This window comes from Barbus barbus, assembly GCF_936440315.1.
Source record: "Barbus barbus genome assembly, chromosome: 49".
In the NCBI taxonomy this organism is placed as follows: Eukaryota; Metazoa; Chordata; class Actinopteri; order Cypriniformes; family Cyprinidae; genus Barbus; species Barbus barbus.
The window spans coordinates 5,972,515-5,989,042 of record NC_136727.1 but is presented as its reverse complement, the minus strand read 5'-3'; the positions used below and the strand labels follow the sequence as shown (position 1 = coordinate 5,989,042).

General features: G+C 33.3%; 1 protein-coding gene across 3 annotated transcripts in view; it reads right to left on the bottom strand.

Moving 5' to 3' along the window:
• Positions 1–2,591: 2,591 nt before the first annotated feature.
• The window catches only part of LOC306867899 (R3H domain-containing protein 1-like), a 47,841-nt gene continuing 33,904 nt past the window's right edge, over positions 2,592–16,528 (bottom strand). For all 3 annotated transcript variants that reach the window (XM_079413842.1, XM_079413843.1, XM_079413844.1), the window contains 10 exons: positions 14,569–14,811; positions 14,357–14,474; positions 11,396–11,550; positions 11,160–11,311; positions 10,191–10,294; positions 6,018–6,166; positions 5,787–5,934; positions 4,668–4,792; positions 4,422–4,506; positions 2,592–3,934 (listed from right to left, as the gene is read on the bottom strand). In XM_079413842.1, the coding sequence (XP_079269968.1) occupies positions 3,591–3,934; positions 4,422–4,506; positions 4,668–4,792; positions 5,787–5,934; positions 6,018–6,166; positions 10,191–10,294; positions 11,160–11,311; positions 11,396–11,550; positions 14,357–14,474; positions 14,569–14,811 (1,623 nt within the window). In that variant the 3' untranslated portion in view covers positions 2,592–3,590. The remainder of the gene's footprint in view (positions 3,935–4,421; positions 4,507–4,667; positions 4,793–5,786; positions 5,935–6,017; positions 6,167–10,190; positions 10,295–11,159; positions 11,312–11,395; positions 11,551–14,356; positions 14,475–14,568; positions 14,812–16,528) is intronic.

Here is a 16,528-nt window from a genome sequence, read left to right as displayed (position 1 = left end):
TATTTATGTATTATTTTGTGGATTTATTTATGTATTTATTTGCGCATTTATTTATTTATTGTTTTTGCAGGTTTGGTCCTCCATAAATTCCATAAATTAACAAAGTCTCAAAAAGGAGATAAGTAGTTTTGCATGGTCATTTATTATTATTATTATTATTATTAATAATAATTATTTATTTTTCCTTTTATTAAAAAATCACAAATGCACTGCAAAAAAAATGATTCATTGAATTTACTAAAAACAATTTAAGGTAAGTCGTTGCAATGAATTTATTTTAGCTACATTAAATAAACAAATTTAGTTGACTAACTTTCAACATTTTTTTTTTAAATTAAATGTAGCTAAAATAATTTTTTTGCAACGACTTACCTAAAAAAAAAATGTTACTATATTTTTTTTTCAGTGTATTAAAATCATATATATATATATATATATATATAAAAACCTGATGCTTCTAGGGTTAAATTGAGTAATATCAAATAACATTAAATTACACACACACTTTATAAATATACAGTCAAACCAAAATTTGGTTTATTCTCTATAGTTTAGAAAATGGTAATAAAATATGACAAGAACTCAGAGTTAAACTGTCAGAACAAATTCATCTTGATAATGTCAGATAACTTTGATAGAAAGGTATGTAATGAATTAGACTAAATAGCTGTTAGCTGATAAATTTAAGTACACAATTAGACAATAGCACTTTAAGTCAACTAATTACCAAGCAATGCTTAATGCTGTTCAGTCTGTGGTGTAAAAAGGTCGCATTAGCAATTAAAGAAAAACACTTAAGCAAAACATGGTCAGGTCAAAGTGTCTGAATAAGTTTTGATCCCAAATTTTGATCAATTTTACTGGTAGTCCACTGTATGAAGATTTTTTGGTATATAATATGTCAATTTACTTTATTTTGCTATCCTCACTTGCATAAATGAACCAAAGTGTCCTGCACCCACTAGTAAAAGAAAAAAATCTAAAATGATATCTGGTGTCTAAATAATTTTTGGTGTGACTGTATTAGATTTATTAATGATTTCACTCACATTTCCTGTAATAATTGTAATATTTGTAACAAAACTGCATAGGCCTACTATTTTATATAATATTATAAACCCGTCATGTTTTCTCAGGTCACATTTTTTTATATTTTAATACAATTTCAATGTATGAAACAAACAGAAATGCAAAGATGGCATTTCTAAAAATATGGCATATTAGGTTTGTGACCCTCCGTAAAGAAAAGCGCTGTCTTTGTTTGTGGATCTGCATGGATTCATGGATCAGACCGGAATCTGGGAATGAGGATCAGGAGATCAGGAACTTCGACAACATTCAGAAAATCCACACAAGAACAAGATTATGTAGATGATATTAATTCAGTTTCTTATTATTCATATGTTTTTGCTTTTCCCCACACCCATTTGATACTTTATTGAGCAGATAAGTAGCATTTAAAACGTGCACGCGCACACATTGTATACACCCATTTGTAAAACTTTTATATTTTTCTATGCTTTAAAATGTAAATATTTATATATATTGTTTTAAACTATTGTCTTGGTGTTATTTTGTCCTGGTCACTATTAAAGCTATTTTAGCCAAAAAAGAAGTAAATTAATATTATAGCCTATATATTTTTTTCTTTTGTCAGCGTAAACGTTGAACTATTGTTATGACCTTTTCCGTTATTGCCTTAATTTCTATTTTTTTCTCTATGAATTAATATCTTTATTACGTTTTTTTTTTTCTATCCCTGATATTTGGATGATTTAAGAGAAATGTGGGATTTGTCAGAGACAGTTTAATGTACTACAACTAATTATTTCATGAACTTAAGCAATCATTCTATCAATTTTAAAGAGTAAAATGAATAAATTAATAAAAACTCATTCATTCATTGATTCTCCCCACTTGGTTATTTGGAGTTTGGACAAGTCTTTGGTGTCGAGCAACAAATCATTGTGTCATCGTCGACTCATCTTTTCTTCTGAATCTTCAGAAATGATCTGACAAATGTGAAAATATGAACATTTATGGACTAACTAATGCTACAAAACCTACCAGGATAATTTTCTGCTTTTCAAGAATTGATCATACATATTCTTTCTAAAAGAACAAAACATTTTGTGAGGATCTACAATGGAAGATAGACTATCAGCGATGCATTGAGGGCCTTCGTACGTCAAGATATACGAGATGTAAAACTATTCTCATTTATTACGGCAGAGACACCTATTTCACCTGATGTTTTGATTTGGATGTTCTATATAAGAGGATATAGACCAACAATTTTCAGTTGCATAGCTAAAAAACAACAACTAATACCATAATAACATACCGATTTAACATCTGAGCTTTATTACACAATCGCAGGAACTTCCCCCTGCAATTATATTTGTATTTATAAAATAGAAATATTTTAAATCTAAAATATACACAGAATTATAAAATATATTTGAAATCAAAATGTGCGCGCGTATTTATATATATCCACTTTAACATTATGTAAATTATAATGATCAAATATATATTTGAAATGTATTTTTTGTATGTTTGTAGTCAATAAAAATGTTAAAGAGGTGGAAAACGGTTATGTGTAAACATTTATTGGCTTCAAACTGAGATAAAAACAACTTGCACCAGCAAACATTTTACAGCCTTTCATAGTCCACACATCTCGCAATGAAAATAAAATAATGGGAAAAAAACGCAAGAGAGAGAAAAAGGGGGAAAAGACGTGAGAGAGAGTGCAAACTTTTATTCCAGTGACTTTTAATGAGATAAGAATTCTAAAAACCCATAAATGAACTGTTGTCCACCGTTCCAAAGACAGGAAATTAGATTTAAACAGGAAATTAGGAAATTAAAGAAAGCGATAAAACCTTCCGTTTGGCCGCTGCGCCATTTCCATCAACGTTTAAATTAAGTTAAAAATTCAAAAACGCTCAGTCCACATACTGGAGAGCCAAAAACCAAGACAACACTCGGACGAAAAAAAAAAAAAGACTTGCTTATTTGGATTCGGCTACAGTATAAACTACAAACTTTCGGACGTTGTTTTTCTGGCTTCGTCGTTGTTCGGCGTAAACAGTGCGTCCCTGCTCAAAGGCACAGGTTGAAAAGTGTTCCCTTGTGTCCCGTCTTCATGTTCATGGGTCAGTTGTAGCATGTTTGGTTGTTTATTTCCATTTAAGAAACAAAAAGCATTTTGTTTCGTATGATGTGACATTTGCGATAAAAAACCCAAACAACGCTCCGGTTTCGGTTTTGTGATCCTGATCTATTCAAGATGAACAGAAAAACAAGCCAAACATGTCTCATTTCAATTCGTTTTGGTTTTGTGTAAATAACAAAGCTAAATAATTTTGTCTGAAACCGTGAAAGAACAATTTAACTAGAACATTAGAATTTTTTTTTAAACAAACTAGCGTGAAAACCCCATTCGAAAGTAACAAACCCGTTTTGATCGAGCCATAGTGGTGCAAAAACAAAAACAAACAAAACTGGAAGGTGTGACTGAAATGGCAGGAAGTGAGCCTGAGGCAATGGTGGTGATTGGTGGAGAGAGGGGAAGGGGCGTGGCCTCACTGAGAGCTGGATCTGGCGAGAGTGTGCTGTTCGTTATGTTCCTTGCTAGTTCTCAGTTTGAATTTGGTGATGGAGTAGCTGAGTTTCTGAAGAGCGTTCTGCGCCATGTATTTCGACGGGAACAAGGCCAAGATGGTGTACATGGACGCCAGGTCATGAGGGGGCGGTTTGGGAGGGTCAGAGTTCGTAACGTCCGCTCCCTCTGATTGGCTGGGGGACGAAGGTTTGGGCAGCCATTTTATGAGAGCGCCAACTTTGTTCAGTTCTGCCAGTATAGAGTCCGCTTCCACTCGACTGATGCCAGCCGGAAGGTCCGTCACCTCCAAAACACGGCCGGTGTCTGGACACACAAAAAAACATTTTAGTTAAAAACTGATCATGTTAAACAAAAGTCAGTGATACATCCACTTTTTTCAATGTTTTCAATAATGTTTTTTTAAAGAAGTATCTATTTGATCAAAAACACAGAAAAAAACTTATTTTGTGAAATATTATTGCAATTTAAAATGTAATGTAGTTCTGTGATGCGCAATATAACAATAGACAGCACATACACGTTGACATGCTCTTAAAACATCTTTCATAACGCTCTCATACTAAATTTAATTTTAAATTACAAGGCAAAACCCACACAACATCATTTTGGATACGTTTTAAATATTCAGTATATCGCCCAATGTGTTTATGTTTCTGATGAAATCATGTTGGGAATGTCCTCCAAGTGAAACGCTTCAAACGCAGACTCATTAATATTGTAAATGAGTTGTCTTTTAGGCATCAAACTCAATCTCCATCTAACTGTATGTTCATAATTCAGATTTTCATACCCGTTTCTCCTGTACTCATGTCAGTAGACAGTGATTTCTTTGTGGGTCTTCGACTGCGCATGCCGTGCCGGACACCCACAGGACCCTGAGACACGACAACAGAGCTGAACGTAAGCCGATGTGAATGAAGGATGAGAAAGTCCCGTGTTTAATATGACAATGGCGATGAAGATGATGCTAGATGTTCATTAATGTCGTTAGATCACCTGATCTTGAGTGTGAGAACAGTGTGTGTGCATGTTCAACCTGGTGGTGATGAAGATGATGATGATGGTGGTGGTTGACCACATGAGAGCCGTGCATTAGTGGGGGTCTGATGGGGGGGTTATACTGGAGGGGCTGCCCAATCAGAGGAGGATACCTGCCATCACCTGTGGACACACCAACACTCATGTTATCTATCTAAACCATACCAAAAATATACAATATATACCAAAATATAACAAAAAATTTCAAAATACAGTAGAAACATACCAAAATATACAAAATACCTAAATATATACCAGAAATAAATAAATAAATAAATAAATATATAAATATATATACACATATATATATACATACATACACAAGAAAAAAAAAACATACTAAATATATAACAAAATACATTTTTTTATAATAAATTACCAAAAATATACTAGAAATGACCAAAATACACCAATATACTTGATATATAAAAATATGCAAGATGTACCAAAACATAAAAAATACCAAAAATATAATGTGCAATATACAAATATATATACATACACATATATATATATATATACATACACACATACATATATAATTTTGTATGTATGCATATATATATATATGTATGCATATATATATATATGTATGCATATATATATATATGTATGCATATATATATATATGTATGCATATATATATATATATATATATATATATATATATATATATATATATATATATATATATATATATTCTAAAAATCTACAAGATACACCAAAACTATACCAAATATATGCTGAAAAATAAAAACGCAGGACGTGTAGAAATCATTTTCCAGTTATCGAAACACCAGGGCATTGCAGTGCGTTTGTCTTTTACTCTCCACTCTTGTTATTGTCTCTCACATTTCTATACATTCACATACCGCCACCTAGAGACTATACATATTCAATTCCTATCACAACAGGACGTACCAAAACATAATAAGAATACCAGAAATATACGAAATATATACCAAAAATATGCGAAATGTACCAAAACATTAAAAGTACCTTAAATATACCAGAAATCTACAAGATTTAAAAAATTATAACAAAAGTATCACAAATATGCCAAAAATACCAAAATGTACCAAAAAATTTAAATTTAGATGCACTCCGATCAGCTCACCTTGGCCTGGAGCGTATGGGCGGGACAACTGAGGCATGATGGGAAAAGGGGCGTGGCCAGGACGAGGCCCTTTCATGTTGGCCAGATGGGCAGGAGCAGGTGATTGAGCCGGAGAGGGGGAGGGGCTTAGCAGCTGCTGTGGATTATTCTAGAAAGCAAGAGAAAGAGAGGTTACGAATGTTGCGTCATGTGAGAATGAGTTCACATGGGACGTGATGCAGGTGATTGTACCTTTGTGGAGTCCTGCGGCGGCAGGTCGCTGGGTTTGTAGTAGCGGTTGGGTTTCCAGTGCGGTGGGGACGGGACTCTCGGCTGCTGGCTGGGGGGAATGCGCAACTGCATCATCACTACGCCACCAGCAGGGGGCGGCGGAGGCACAGCTGAAAATCACAATGCATACTACAGATTTCAGTACATTCAAATTTAAAATATACAAAGTCTATTACAAAAATATGAAATATAAGATATGCATAAAATATTAATAATATTGCTAAATTACGAATTGCAGTAAAATAAAATGTTTAAAATAAAAACGTTTACTAAAAAAAAATTAAGACATGCATAAATAATAAAATTTAAAGAAAATTACTTGTAATTTTAAATGACGAATTCTTATGCAGCAAAATGCATTATCTCAAGTAGTAAAAACGGTAAAAGCAAATTAACTAAAAATTAACTACATTTAATACTATATTTTTAATATTAAATTACGAACTGTGATGAAAAACAATAAATGTATTATAATGTTACTTTTATTAATATATTATTTTTATTAACATCATTTACATTTATTATTTAATATAAATCATTTGATAATAAATAGTAAGAAACAATAGATTGTAATAAAATACAATAGAAATGGCTTTAAAATTAAAAACTAAATTGTGTAACAAGTTTTAATATAATTGAAAACAGTTATGATTTTAAAATGTTTAAAAACTATTTACAAGTGTTACAGTGTATGTGTAAAACATATTTATTAAAATATGAATTGTATCACAAAACAGTATTATACTATATAATATATAATAAATATTAATTTATATATTAATAAATTTGTCTAACACTAAATGTAATCATCAGTCAACCAGACTCTTTAAATTAAATTATGTAAATTAAATTGTTTACATGTCACATTCTCTTATTCTTAATATTATTATAATATCTCATGCACACATACGGCAGTATTATTCTTATTAACCTTTAGAGTTGTGAATCATCACTAGTGCAGACATATATCATCCCTGGTGTTAGAAATACAATGTTTGCTACTGAATTATTTAATAACAGACAAAAATGAGCTAAAAAACTGCTACACAATGCACACACACACCGTCCAATTAAAGTGCTTTATTAAAAAGTGAAAGGTCAAAGAGTGTGTGGATCGCGCCTCTTCCTCATTAAAAACACCCTCTTCTTCAGCAACAATCACCACCCCCACCCCACACACACCAGCTGAGCGTTCATTAACACTGAGGTTTATTCAAATAAACATCGATTGTTCTCACTGCTTTTCAAACGTGTGATGAGCTCTTCACAAACGCCGTAAGGCACGAACAGAAACCAGAATTGTAAACAACATTTAATTAAACGGCTAAGTAAAACATTTTGAAAATGAGAAATAAACTGCTCAAAGCTCATTATATGCACTCAGCTTATTAACCGAGAGATGTGCAAAGACTTAATATCTAATTAAAAAATACCTGCCGTTAGTAAATGACGCAGAGGTATATTCATTAACCTTTAGACGCGAGTTTCAGTTTTCACCATAAAAAAAAGTTTACATAGATAAGCAAGAAATGATCAAGAGAAAAAAAATTCTAGAAAAAATTACAATTAAGTATTTAATTATTATTAAATTACTACTATTTTTAGATTTTTAGTCATTCATTTTAAATTTATATTTTAATTTTCAATTATGGATACTGTATTTTCTGAAATAAAACTCATTTTTTGTTTATTATTATTTTTGTTCTAAATGTGAGTTCTATGATGAGTGAGTTATGTGATGTGTGTTTTATGTTTCTTAACGCAATTTTCACCTGGCGCATTTATAGTCAAGTGTGACAAATAAAATAAAAAGTGTGTGTATATTCAAATATATAAACATTACTCAAAAATTATAAAGGAAAATAATTAATAAACAATTGAATAATATTAAAACTGTATGTGGGTAGTTGACAAATCAAAATTGGACTGTGTCCTTTGGTGTGACATAGCAAAAATGTAAAAAACATATATATAGATATACACATACATACACACACACACACACACACACACACACACACACACACACACACACACACAGTGCCCTCCAAAAGTATTGGATCAGTTGCCTCACAGGTCTTTCTAAGTGATCAGCTGTGTCCTGTTGCATTAATTCTTCAGATATTAAAAGCAGGGAATGTGTCGTATCAGTTATATCCATTACTTCTGTATTCTGAATCTTGCATTCGATGATGACACACACAAACCAGGATGAAGATGAGGGAGCTGACTTTGAGAGAAAAGCAAGCAATTTGGGTGCTAAAAGAAAAGAGGAAGTCAGTTAGAGCTCTAGCAAAAACAAAGGGCATGGAGAAATCAAGAGTTTGCAAACCACCAAAGACACCAGCAACCAACAACGACCTGATCGGCTGAGAAAACAACAGTAGCTGATGACAGACAAATCACAAAAGCTGTGAAAATGAACCCTAAAAGATGTGTCTGTAAAATCACCAACAACTTCCAGAAAGCTGGGTGATGCTCTGACAATCTACTGTCCTCAGGAGACTTTGACACAGAATTACAGATGCTACACAGCAAGATGCAAACCTCTGACCAGCACCAAAAATAGAAAGGCAAGATTAGAGTTTGCAAAAAAGCACAAAGGTGAGCCTGAAGAGTTTTGGATCTGTGTTTATGGACCGATGAGACAAAGATGAACCTTTATCTAAGTGATGGGAAAGCAAAAATGTGGAGGAAAAAAGGGAACTGCAATGATCCCAAGCATACAGCCTCATCTGTAAAGCATGGTGGAGGTGGAGGTGGTGTCATGGCATGGGCATGCATGGCTGCCTCTGGAACAGGCCCTCTCAACTTTACTGATGACTTAATGTATGATGACAGTAGCAGAATGAATTTAGAAGGGTACAAAACCATCTTGCCTACCAATATTCAAGAAAATGCCTCCAGATTAATTGGGAAGTGCTTCATATTGCATCAGGACAATGACCCAAAACACCCTGCCAGTTCAGTCAAGGAATTTATAAGGGCAAAGAATTGGAAAGTCTTAGATTGCCCAAGTCAATCTCCAGATTTAAATCTGATTGAACATGAATTTCACCAGCTGAAGAGGAGAGTAAAGGCAGAAACTCCCCAAAACAAGCAACAATTGGAATTGGCTGCATTAAAGCCTGGGAAACGCATTTCAAAGGATGAGACCAAGAGTCTGGTGATGTCTATGGGTCACAGACTCACTGCTGTGATTGTGTGCAAGGGATCTGCAACTAAATAATAGCTTTTAATATTTTATATCTGCCTTATGTTCAACTGTCCCAATACTTATATACTTATACTCACATCAATGAGTGGGCTGAACTCTAAAAGTGCTGTTATTTTTATTTGGTAAAACATGTATGTATTGAAACGGCTAATAATAAAATGTGACATTCTGTAGTTTTCTCTCATATTCATCTTTTAATCATATTTGCAAATGTCTCGACTCCACAGCCAACAGAGCAATTTTGTCTTTACTGTTCCAATACTTTTGGAGGGCACTGTATACATGTATGTATTATATTATATACACATTTTTATATATATATATATATATATATATATATATATATATATATATATATATATATATATATATATATATATATATATATATATATATATATATGTGTGTGTGTGTGTGTGTGTGTATATATATATATATATATATATAAAAATGTGTATGTATATATATATATATATATATATATATATATATATATATATATATATATATATATATATATATATATATATATATGTATATATATGTATATATATGAATGAATGAATGAATGAATGATGCATTTATATAGCGCATTTATTGTGTATTGCCGTACACCCAAAGCGCTTTACAATCATGTGGAGGGGGTCTCTCCTCAACCACCACCAGTGTGCAGCATCCACTTGGATGATGCGACGGCAGCCACAGGACAACGGCGCCAGTGCGCTCACCACACACCAGCTACAGGTGGAGAGGAGAGTGTGATATATATATAATTTTTTTTTTTTAATATTACATATTGTTTTGAAAAAATATCAATAATTAGGCATTGAAAGAAGAAAAAACTAAACTAAAATAAAAGTGTTAAAAATACACTAAGACATTACTCTTTCTAGTTGTTTTGTGATTGGTCGTCATACCTGTGCACTGCTGGCCTGTGATTTGCTGAGAGCTGCAGGGAGAGGGTGGTCGGGGAAACTGCATCTGCTCTGAACCCGGCGGAGGGAGGAAACCAACGGTTGAGCTGCACGCACACAGGAAGTTCACATGAGACACAGTATAGAGCCAATCACATTCAGCGATGCTTAAAGGTGTCATCGGATGTCCATTTTCCACAAATTGATATGATTCTTTAGTCTTCATGAAAAGTCTAGCATACTTTGGTTAAAATTTCTCAATGGTAGTGTAAAAAACACCTTCTTTACTCTGTCAAAATCAGCTCTGTTTTCATCAAGCCGTTTTTTAGTCCATGTCCCTTTAAATGCTAATAACTCTGCTGACCCCGCCCCTCTCTTCTGTGGGGTGATGAGCAGTAGTTTACTTTAGCCGCAAAACTGGCTAACTAGCACGTTATTAGGAAAGGCGATTTGCAAAGATTCATAAAAAACGTATACTTCTCCTGTAGATGAAACTGGATCACGAATGATTCGGGTGAACATAGACGCATTTAGGCAGATCGGGGATCGGCGCATTCACTTCAAAGCGAAAGTAACGTTAATCCTCTGCGTCTTCAGCGGCTCAGATGTCAGGAGTAAATGATGACTGCTATATTCATTATTACATCCAACATCAAAACACCTCAATTGCTTAATCGGAGACATCTTGTCTTCCCCTGCACCGGAGGTGGACAGCTCTCAGCTCAGGTCTAAGATAAGATGGTCTTGTCAATCAACTATCGTGGGAGGGGCCTGTGCAGAACTACATCATTCTGACAGGAATCTCAGAACAGCCTGATTTGAAAAAAAAAACACTGGGTGGATTTTTATCATTATAGAATGGATGTGTACACACTTCCAACACACATTTATGTTCAAACTACTTGAAAAGTGAATTTAGCATCCGATGACCCCTTTAAATCTGACTGGTTGACAACTGGATGCATGTATTACCTGATGCTAGAGTGTTGTGTCGGAGGCATCATGCTGTAATACACCTGCATGCTGGAGGAGGGCGCTGGCGTCTGATTGGTTGGTCCCTGCATCAAGATCTGCTGCTGATAGGCTGCCTGAGGAACGCTCCGAGAACCTTGCTGCACAGACACCTGACAAACACACACGTCACCTCATCAAAATCACTGAAAATCCAAACAACATCAAGAGACGCGCGAAACGCAGCACTCTGGTACCTGATACGGAGGCATAGTGGGATACTGCACCATCACGCTCTGAATCCGATTGGCCATTCCGGCCTGAGAGCCGACCAGCGATTGGTTCTGAGTCTGCTGAACTCCAATCATGCCCTGGTAGCTGGGAGGTTGAGCAGGCATGACCGTCTGGAAACCTGAAAACACATCAAGACGGCAACGTATTAGCATAAACAGTCAATGACGAACAAACAACATCTGGAAGCGAAACATTAAGGACAAAGTGCAAAAACAGTTTTACGCAACATTAAAGCTGTAAACAACTTTTAAAATCACAGTTTAATTACGAAAAGACTAAAATACGTGAAATGAGGTAAAAGACTGAGAATGTGAGCAGGAACAGATGGACGTTAATGCACGTGGAGTCTCAGACCGTTCACAGTTTGAGAGGAAATGGCAGCGCTTCTAATGAAAAATAGTCGCTGACTAAGGATTGTGCCACATTAAGCAGCGAGAAAATTAGACACGCAAGTTTGCAATGTCTGCGACATGGTGGCCATAAGAATAATCGTTTTTTACCTGCATTTTCTGAGAAAATCAGTGACGATGACTGGATGAATGCTAGTATTCACGAGTCAGACTGATAAGGTTTATAATGATATGTTTATAAATAATAAAAGTATAAATAATATTATTGCCATATTTAATGCATTAATTAATAATATTTAATAAATAGGTTTTAATGATTGGCTTGAATGAATGAATATTGTGTTATTGTAGTACTTAACACTTAATTATTTAATGTTTATTAAATATTAAATGCAATAAACATTTAATATAAAATGTTTAATATGTTATTCATTTATAAATACAATCATACAGTAATATGGGTTTACGCACAATAATAATTATAATAATATCAAGTACATTATTTCGGATTATTTCATAATTTCTTAGTATTATAATTTCTTAGTATTCGATATTTACTAAATATTACATTTAATAAATGAATAATAAATATCTCATAATACTGAATGCATTTAACATGCTTAATGAATGTTTATTAAATATTAAATGCAATAAACATTTAATATAAAATGTTTAATGTGTAATCGATTTACAAATAAATTCTATACTGTTATATGGGTTTATACATAATTATATAAAGTATATTATTTGGTATTATTAATTTCATATTTACTTAGTATTTAATAATGTTTACTAAATATTATATTTAATAAATGAATATTAAATGTATAACATTAAATACATATATAAACAAAATGTATAATATAACAGAGTGGATTATAATGATCGGTATAACAAAAGTATTGACAATAATAATAATAACTATACATTTAATTTATATATTTATTTTTAAATAGAATGGCATTAATTATTTAATGTAATAACGTTTATTAAATATTTAATGTATACTATATAGTTAGTAATGTTATATATATATATATATATATATATATATATATATATATATATATATATATATATATATATATATATATATATATATATATATTAGCATTCATTCATATCTTTAATAAATGTTTTTAAATATTACTAAATATCTCTATAATTGTATTTTTATTACCTATAATATGAATTATTTATCATCACAGACGGCTAGCAGGGATATAGTGTGGACTGATCTATACAGTGGTAGATCATCGAAACTCCACCGATTCTCCACGCAGCTTCTGCTCATCAGATCCAGTACAGAGGAGCGGACGGCTTCTTCAGTGTGTGTGAGAGAGAGAGTGTGTGTGTGTGTGTGTGTTTTGAGTACACAGCTATTTTTACCTGCCCTTGCAAGGCCAAAGTGAAGAGAATAAAAGCCTGTCGATTTAGACCATACACCCCCCCCCCCCCCCCCCACACACACACACACTCGAGTGCCAGTGAAATGGGGTCTTTCAATGTCACTTTGGACCATGTCTGATTTTTTTTCCTCTTCACACACTCTCTTACACACACAGCAACTCTGCATCCTCTTTCTATTTCTTTAATTTTTTTTAGTTCAGTTCATACAGATTAAAAACAAGGCACCTGAAAATATATCAAATAAAAACTGAAGTGTCAAACTAAAAGCTTGATTTCATTTCTAGCCACAGTTTTGCATCTACAGAAGGAAATATGAGTGATGTTGCCCACGCAGCACTTACGGACATGCATGGCTGCCGTGGTGTTGCTATGTGGTTGCTAAGGCACTCTGATGCTCTCATTAGCATGTTTCTATCGTAAGTTTTATGATAATCAGCTAAATTATAAGACGTTCATTTCTGGAAACATTTATAAATAATGTTGTAAAATGATGCTAGAGTGTAGAAAACATAAAATTGGCATTCAATAATTTTTCCAACATTTAACATTTCATTTTTGTGCTACTGCATTTCTTCTCTCCATCTTACATACTTTATTTTATATTCCTTTTTGAATACAGCCTTTGGCATTAATATGACAATAAACATTTATTTATTGTTTTATCATGAATATAGCCTTTGGTAAAATGGCAATAAATATTAATTAATCAATTAATTAAGTGTTTGTCACGAATATAGCCTTTGGTGAAATAGCAATGAACATTTATTTATTTATTTGTTTGTTTACTTACTGTTTGTCATGAATATAGCCTGGTGATATAGCAATTAATATTTATTTGTTTGTTTGTTAATTGTTTGTTTGTCATGGAAATAAACTTTTGGCAATGAATAATTTATTGATTTGTTTGTTTTTTCTTCTGTGGTTCAACCTGATTGAGTTGAACTGTGCTTAATGAATATTTTCTCAGTGTCCGGTAATAAAAATCCGCCAGCAGAACAGTGGAGGTCAGAGGTGAGAGGTGAGGAGTGAGGGCTGGGAAAAGAGACCGGTTCACTGTGAGAATGACTACGAATCTCATACAGTGACACGGCCCCGTCTCCCAGCGCTCCAATCACAAACCCTGCAGGAAGTGCCCACTCAGACAGGAAGTGCACATGTTTGTACCTGTCTGCTGCGGTGGCAGTGTCTGACTCTGAGGGGCGCTGTAGTGTACCGGCGTCATGGCTCTGTAGTGTTGGCAGGAGTGCGAATACTGTCCCGGAGCACAGTAGCACGCTGACACCTGCAGAAACACACATACACACAGGCATGTTATCCTGAACCCTTGCGTCGGTGGTCACATGACGCGGGTAACGTAAAGGTGTGTGTGTTTGTACCTGCTGCACGGGCTGCTGGATGTATCCGTGCGGCTGCAGGAGCGCTTGATTGATGGCTGGGGGATGGGGGTAGGCATGGCCACTCATGGGCTGTCCCGCCGATGGAAGCATGTAGCCGGTGGGCGGAGGGTTCTGGAGCACCAGGGATTGTGGGTAGAGGCCCGTGTGGGGGTCCGGAGCGTCACCAGAAGGCTGCCGGATGAGATTCATCTGACTGAACTGGGCACTTAAACCGCCCTGTTGCTGTTTAAACACAAATACACAAGAGAGCAGCTCAGATTAGTTTAAAAGAATGAAGCCGAGCGTCAAGCTAAGCACTAGCTAAACATAAAAAAAAAAAAAAATTAAAACAAAAAGAAATTGTGAAATTAAAAATATTTTTTTTATATAAAAAAAAAATAAAATAAAAAAGTGGTAACTATTGTACAACATTTTTTAAAAATCTGCAAAATGTGTATATTTTATTTTATTATAAATATTTAAAACATTTGATAGGAAAAAACTACTAAATATTTTACAATCTATATTTTACATGTAATTTTAGTACATTATATATATACACACACACAAACATGTATATATATTATACATACATATATATATATTTAACTTTCATTTATTAAATTATGTGAGAAGAGAGTTTGAACGAAACTAACTCAACTATGTAGGAAATCATTGACTTATGCACATGTAAATTTTTTTTACTAACTTATTTTTTAATACTACTTTAACACTTAAAAATTATTTTAAATCAAGGCCTTTTTTTCCCAAATATAAATTAAATAATAAAAAAAAAAACAATGTTAAAGTAGAATTGGGTCATTTTTACCATCAATCAAATCTCTCTCATTTGAAGCCCAAGAGTCCGTCTTCATTTGATGCAACAAAAGGAGATATTTTTGAAGTGGATCACATGCTTTCAAAAACTAAACCAGGGCGTCACATGGAGGACTTTAAGGTTTAAAAACCAGCACAGATCAAAGTCCGGCCCAGCATCCACCAGGACCAGAGACCCTGCCTGGCGCCACAACCGCCACACGTCGTTTTATTAATAAAGTAACAACATCTGCTGCCATTAATTATTGATGTGGTCTGAATTTGTTAATGAGGGTGTTATATTTGGTAGAAACAGGTCACACAGTAAGAAATATGACAGTAAGAAATATGACAGAAGTGACCCAATTCAGTCGTGAGCCCCTCCACCGGGTATAACCAACTCACATGGGGCTCATTTGGAAACTTTGGAGGGATTAATCAATAAAACTGACAGAAACAAACTACACTTTCTTTGGTTCCCTGAGACACACTCAGATCACAAACTAGATGGCAACAGAATATGGAAAATTTTAATATTAAAATTACTGAGGACTAAAGACTGGAAAAATGAGAATTGAAAACAGGAAGAAAACAAAAAATAAAAATATTAAAGAGGCCATATTGTGCACTTGTAAAATTTAATTGTATCATATACTTAATGTATTAAAAATCTAAAAATAAAGAATAAATCATTTAAAAAGGGATAGGATATGTTTGTATCGTATATTAAATTTATTTAAAACAAATAAATAAAACTGCAAATGAAATAAAAATTAAGTAAAAAAACAAATTCAATATAGTGTGTATCATATACTGAACTAATTTCAAAAGAACAAGAAAAAAAAAATTATGAATAAAATTATAAATAAAAAGTTAAATTAAAAATTAAAACTAAGAAGTGTAATATTATGGTATGTATGAACTTACATTAATTACATTATGAAATTACATTGGTAAACTATTGTTAGTCTTGTTATTACAATATAATTGTTATTAAAATAATTACAATTATGTTATTATATTACTGCATTTGTAAAGTGTCCTTGAGCATGGGAAAGGCGCTATATAAATTAAACATTATTGTTGAAATCTAAAATGAAATAAATACATTCAAAGTTTAAGAGTTGTAAATACTATGGTATGT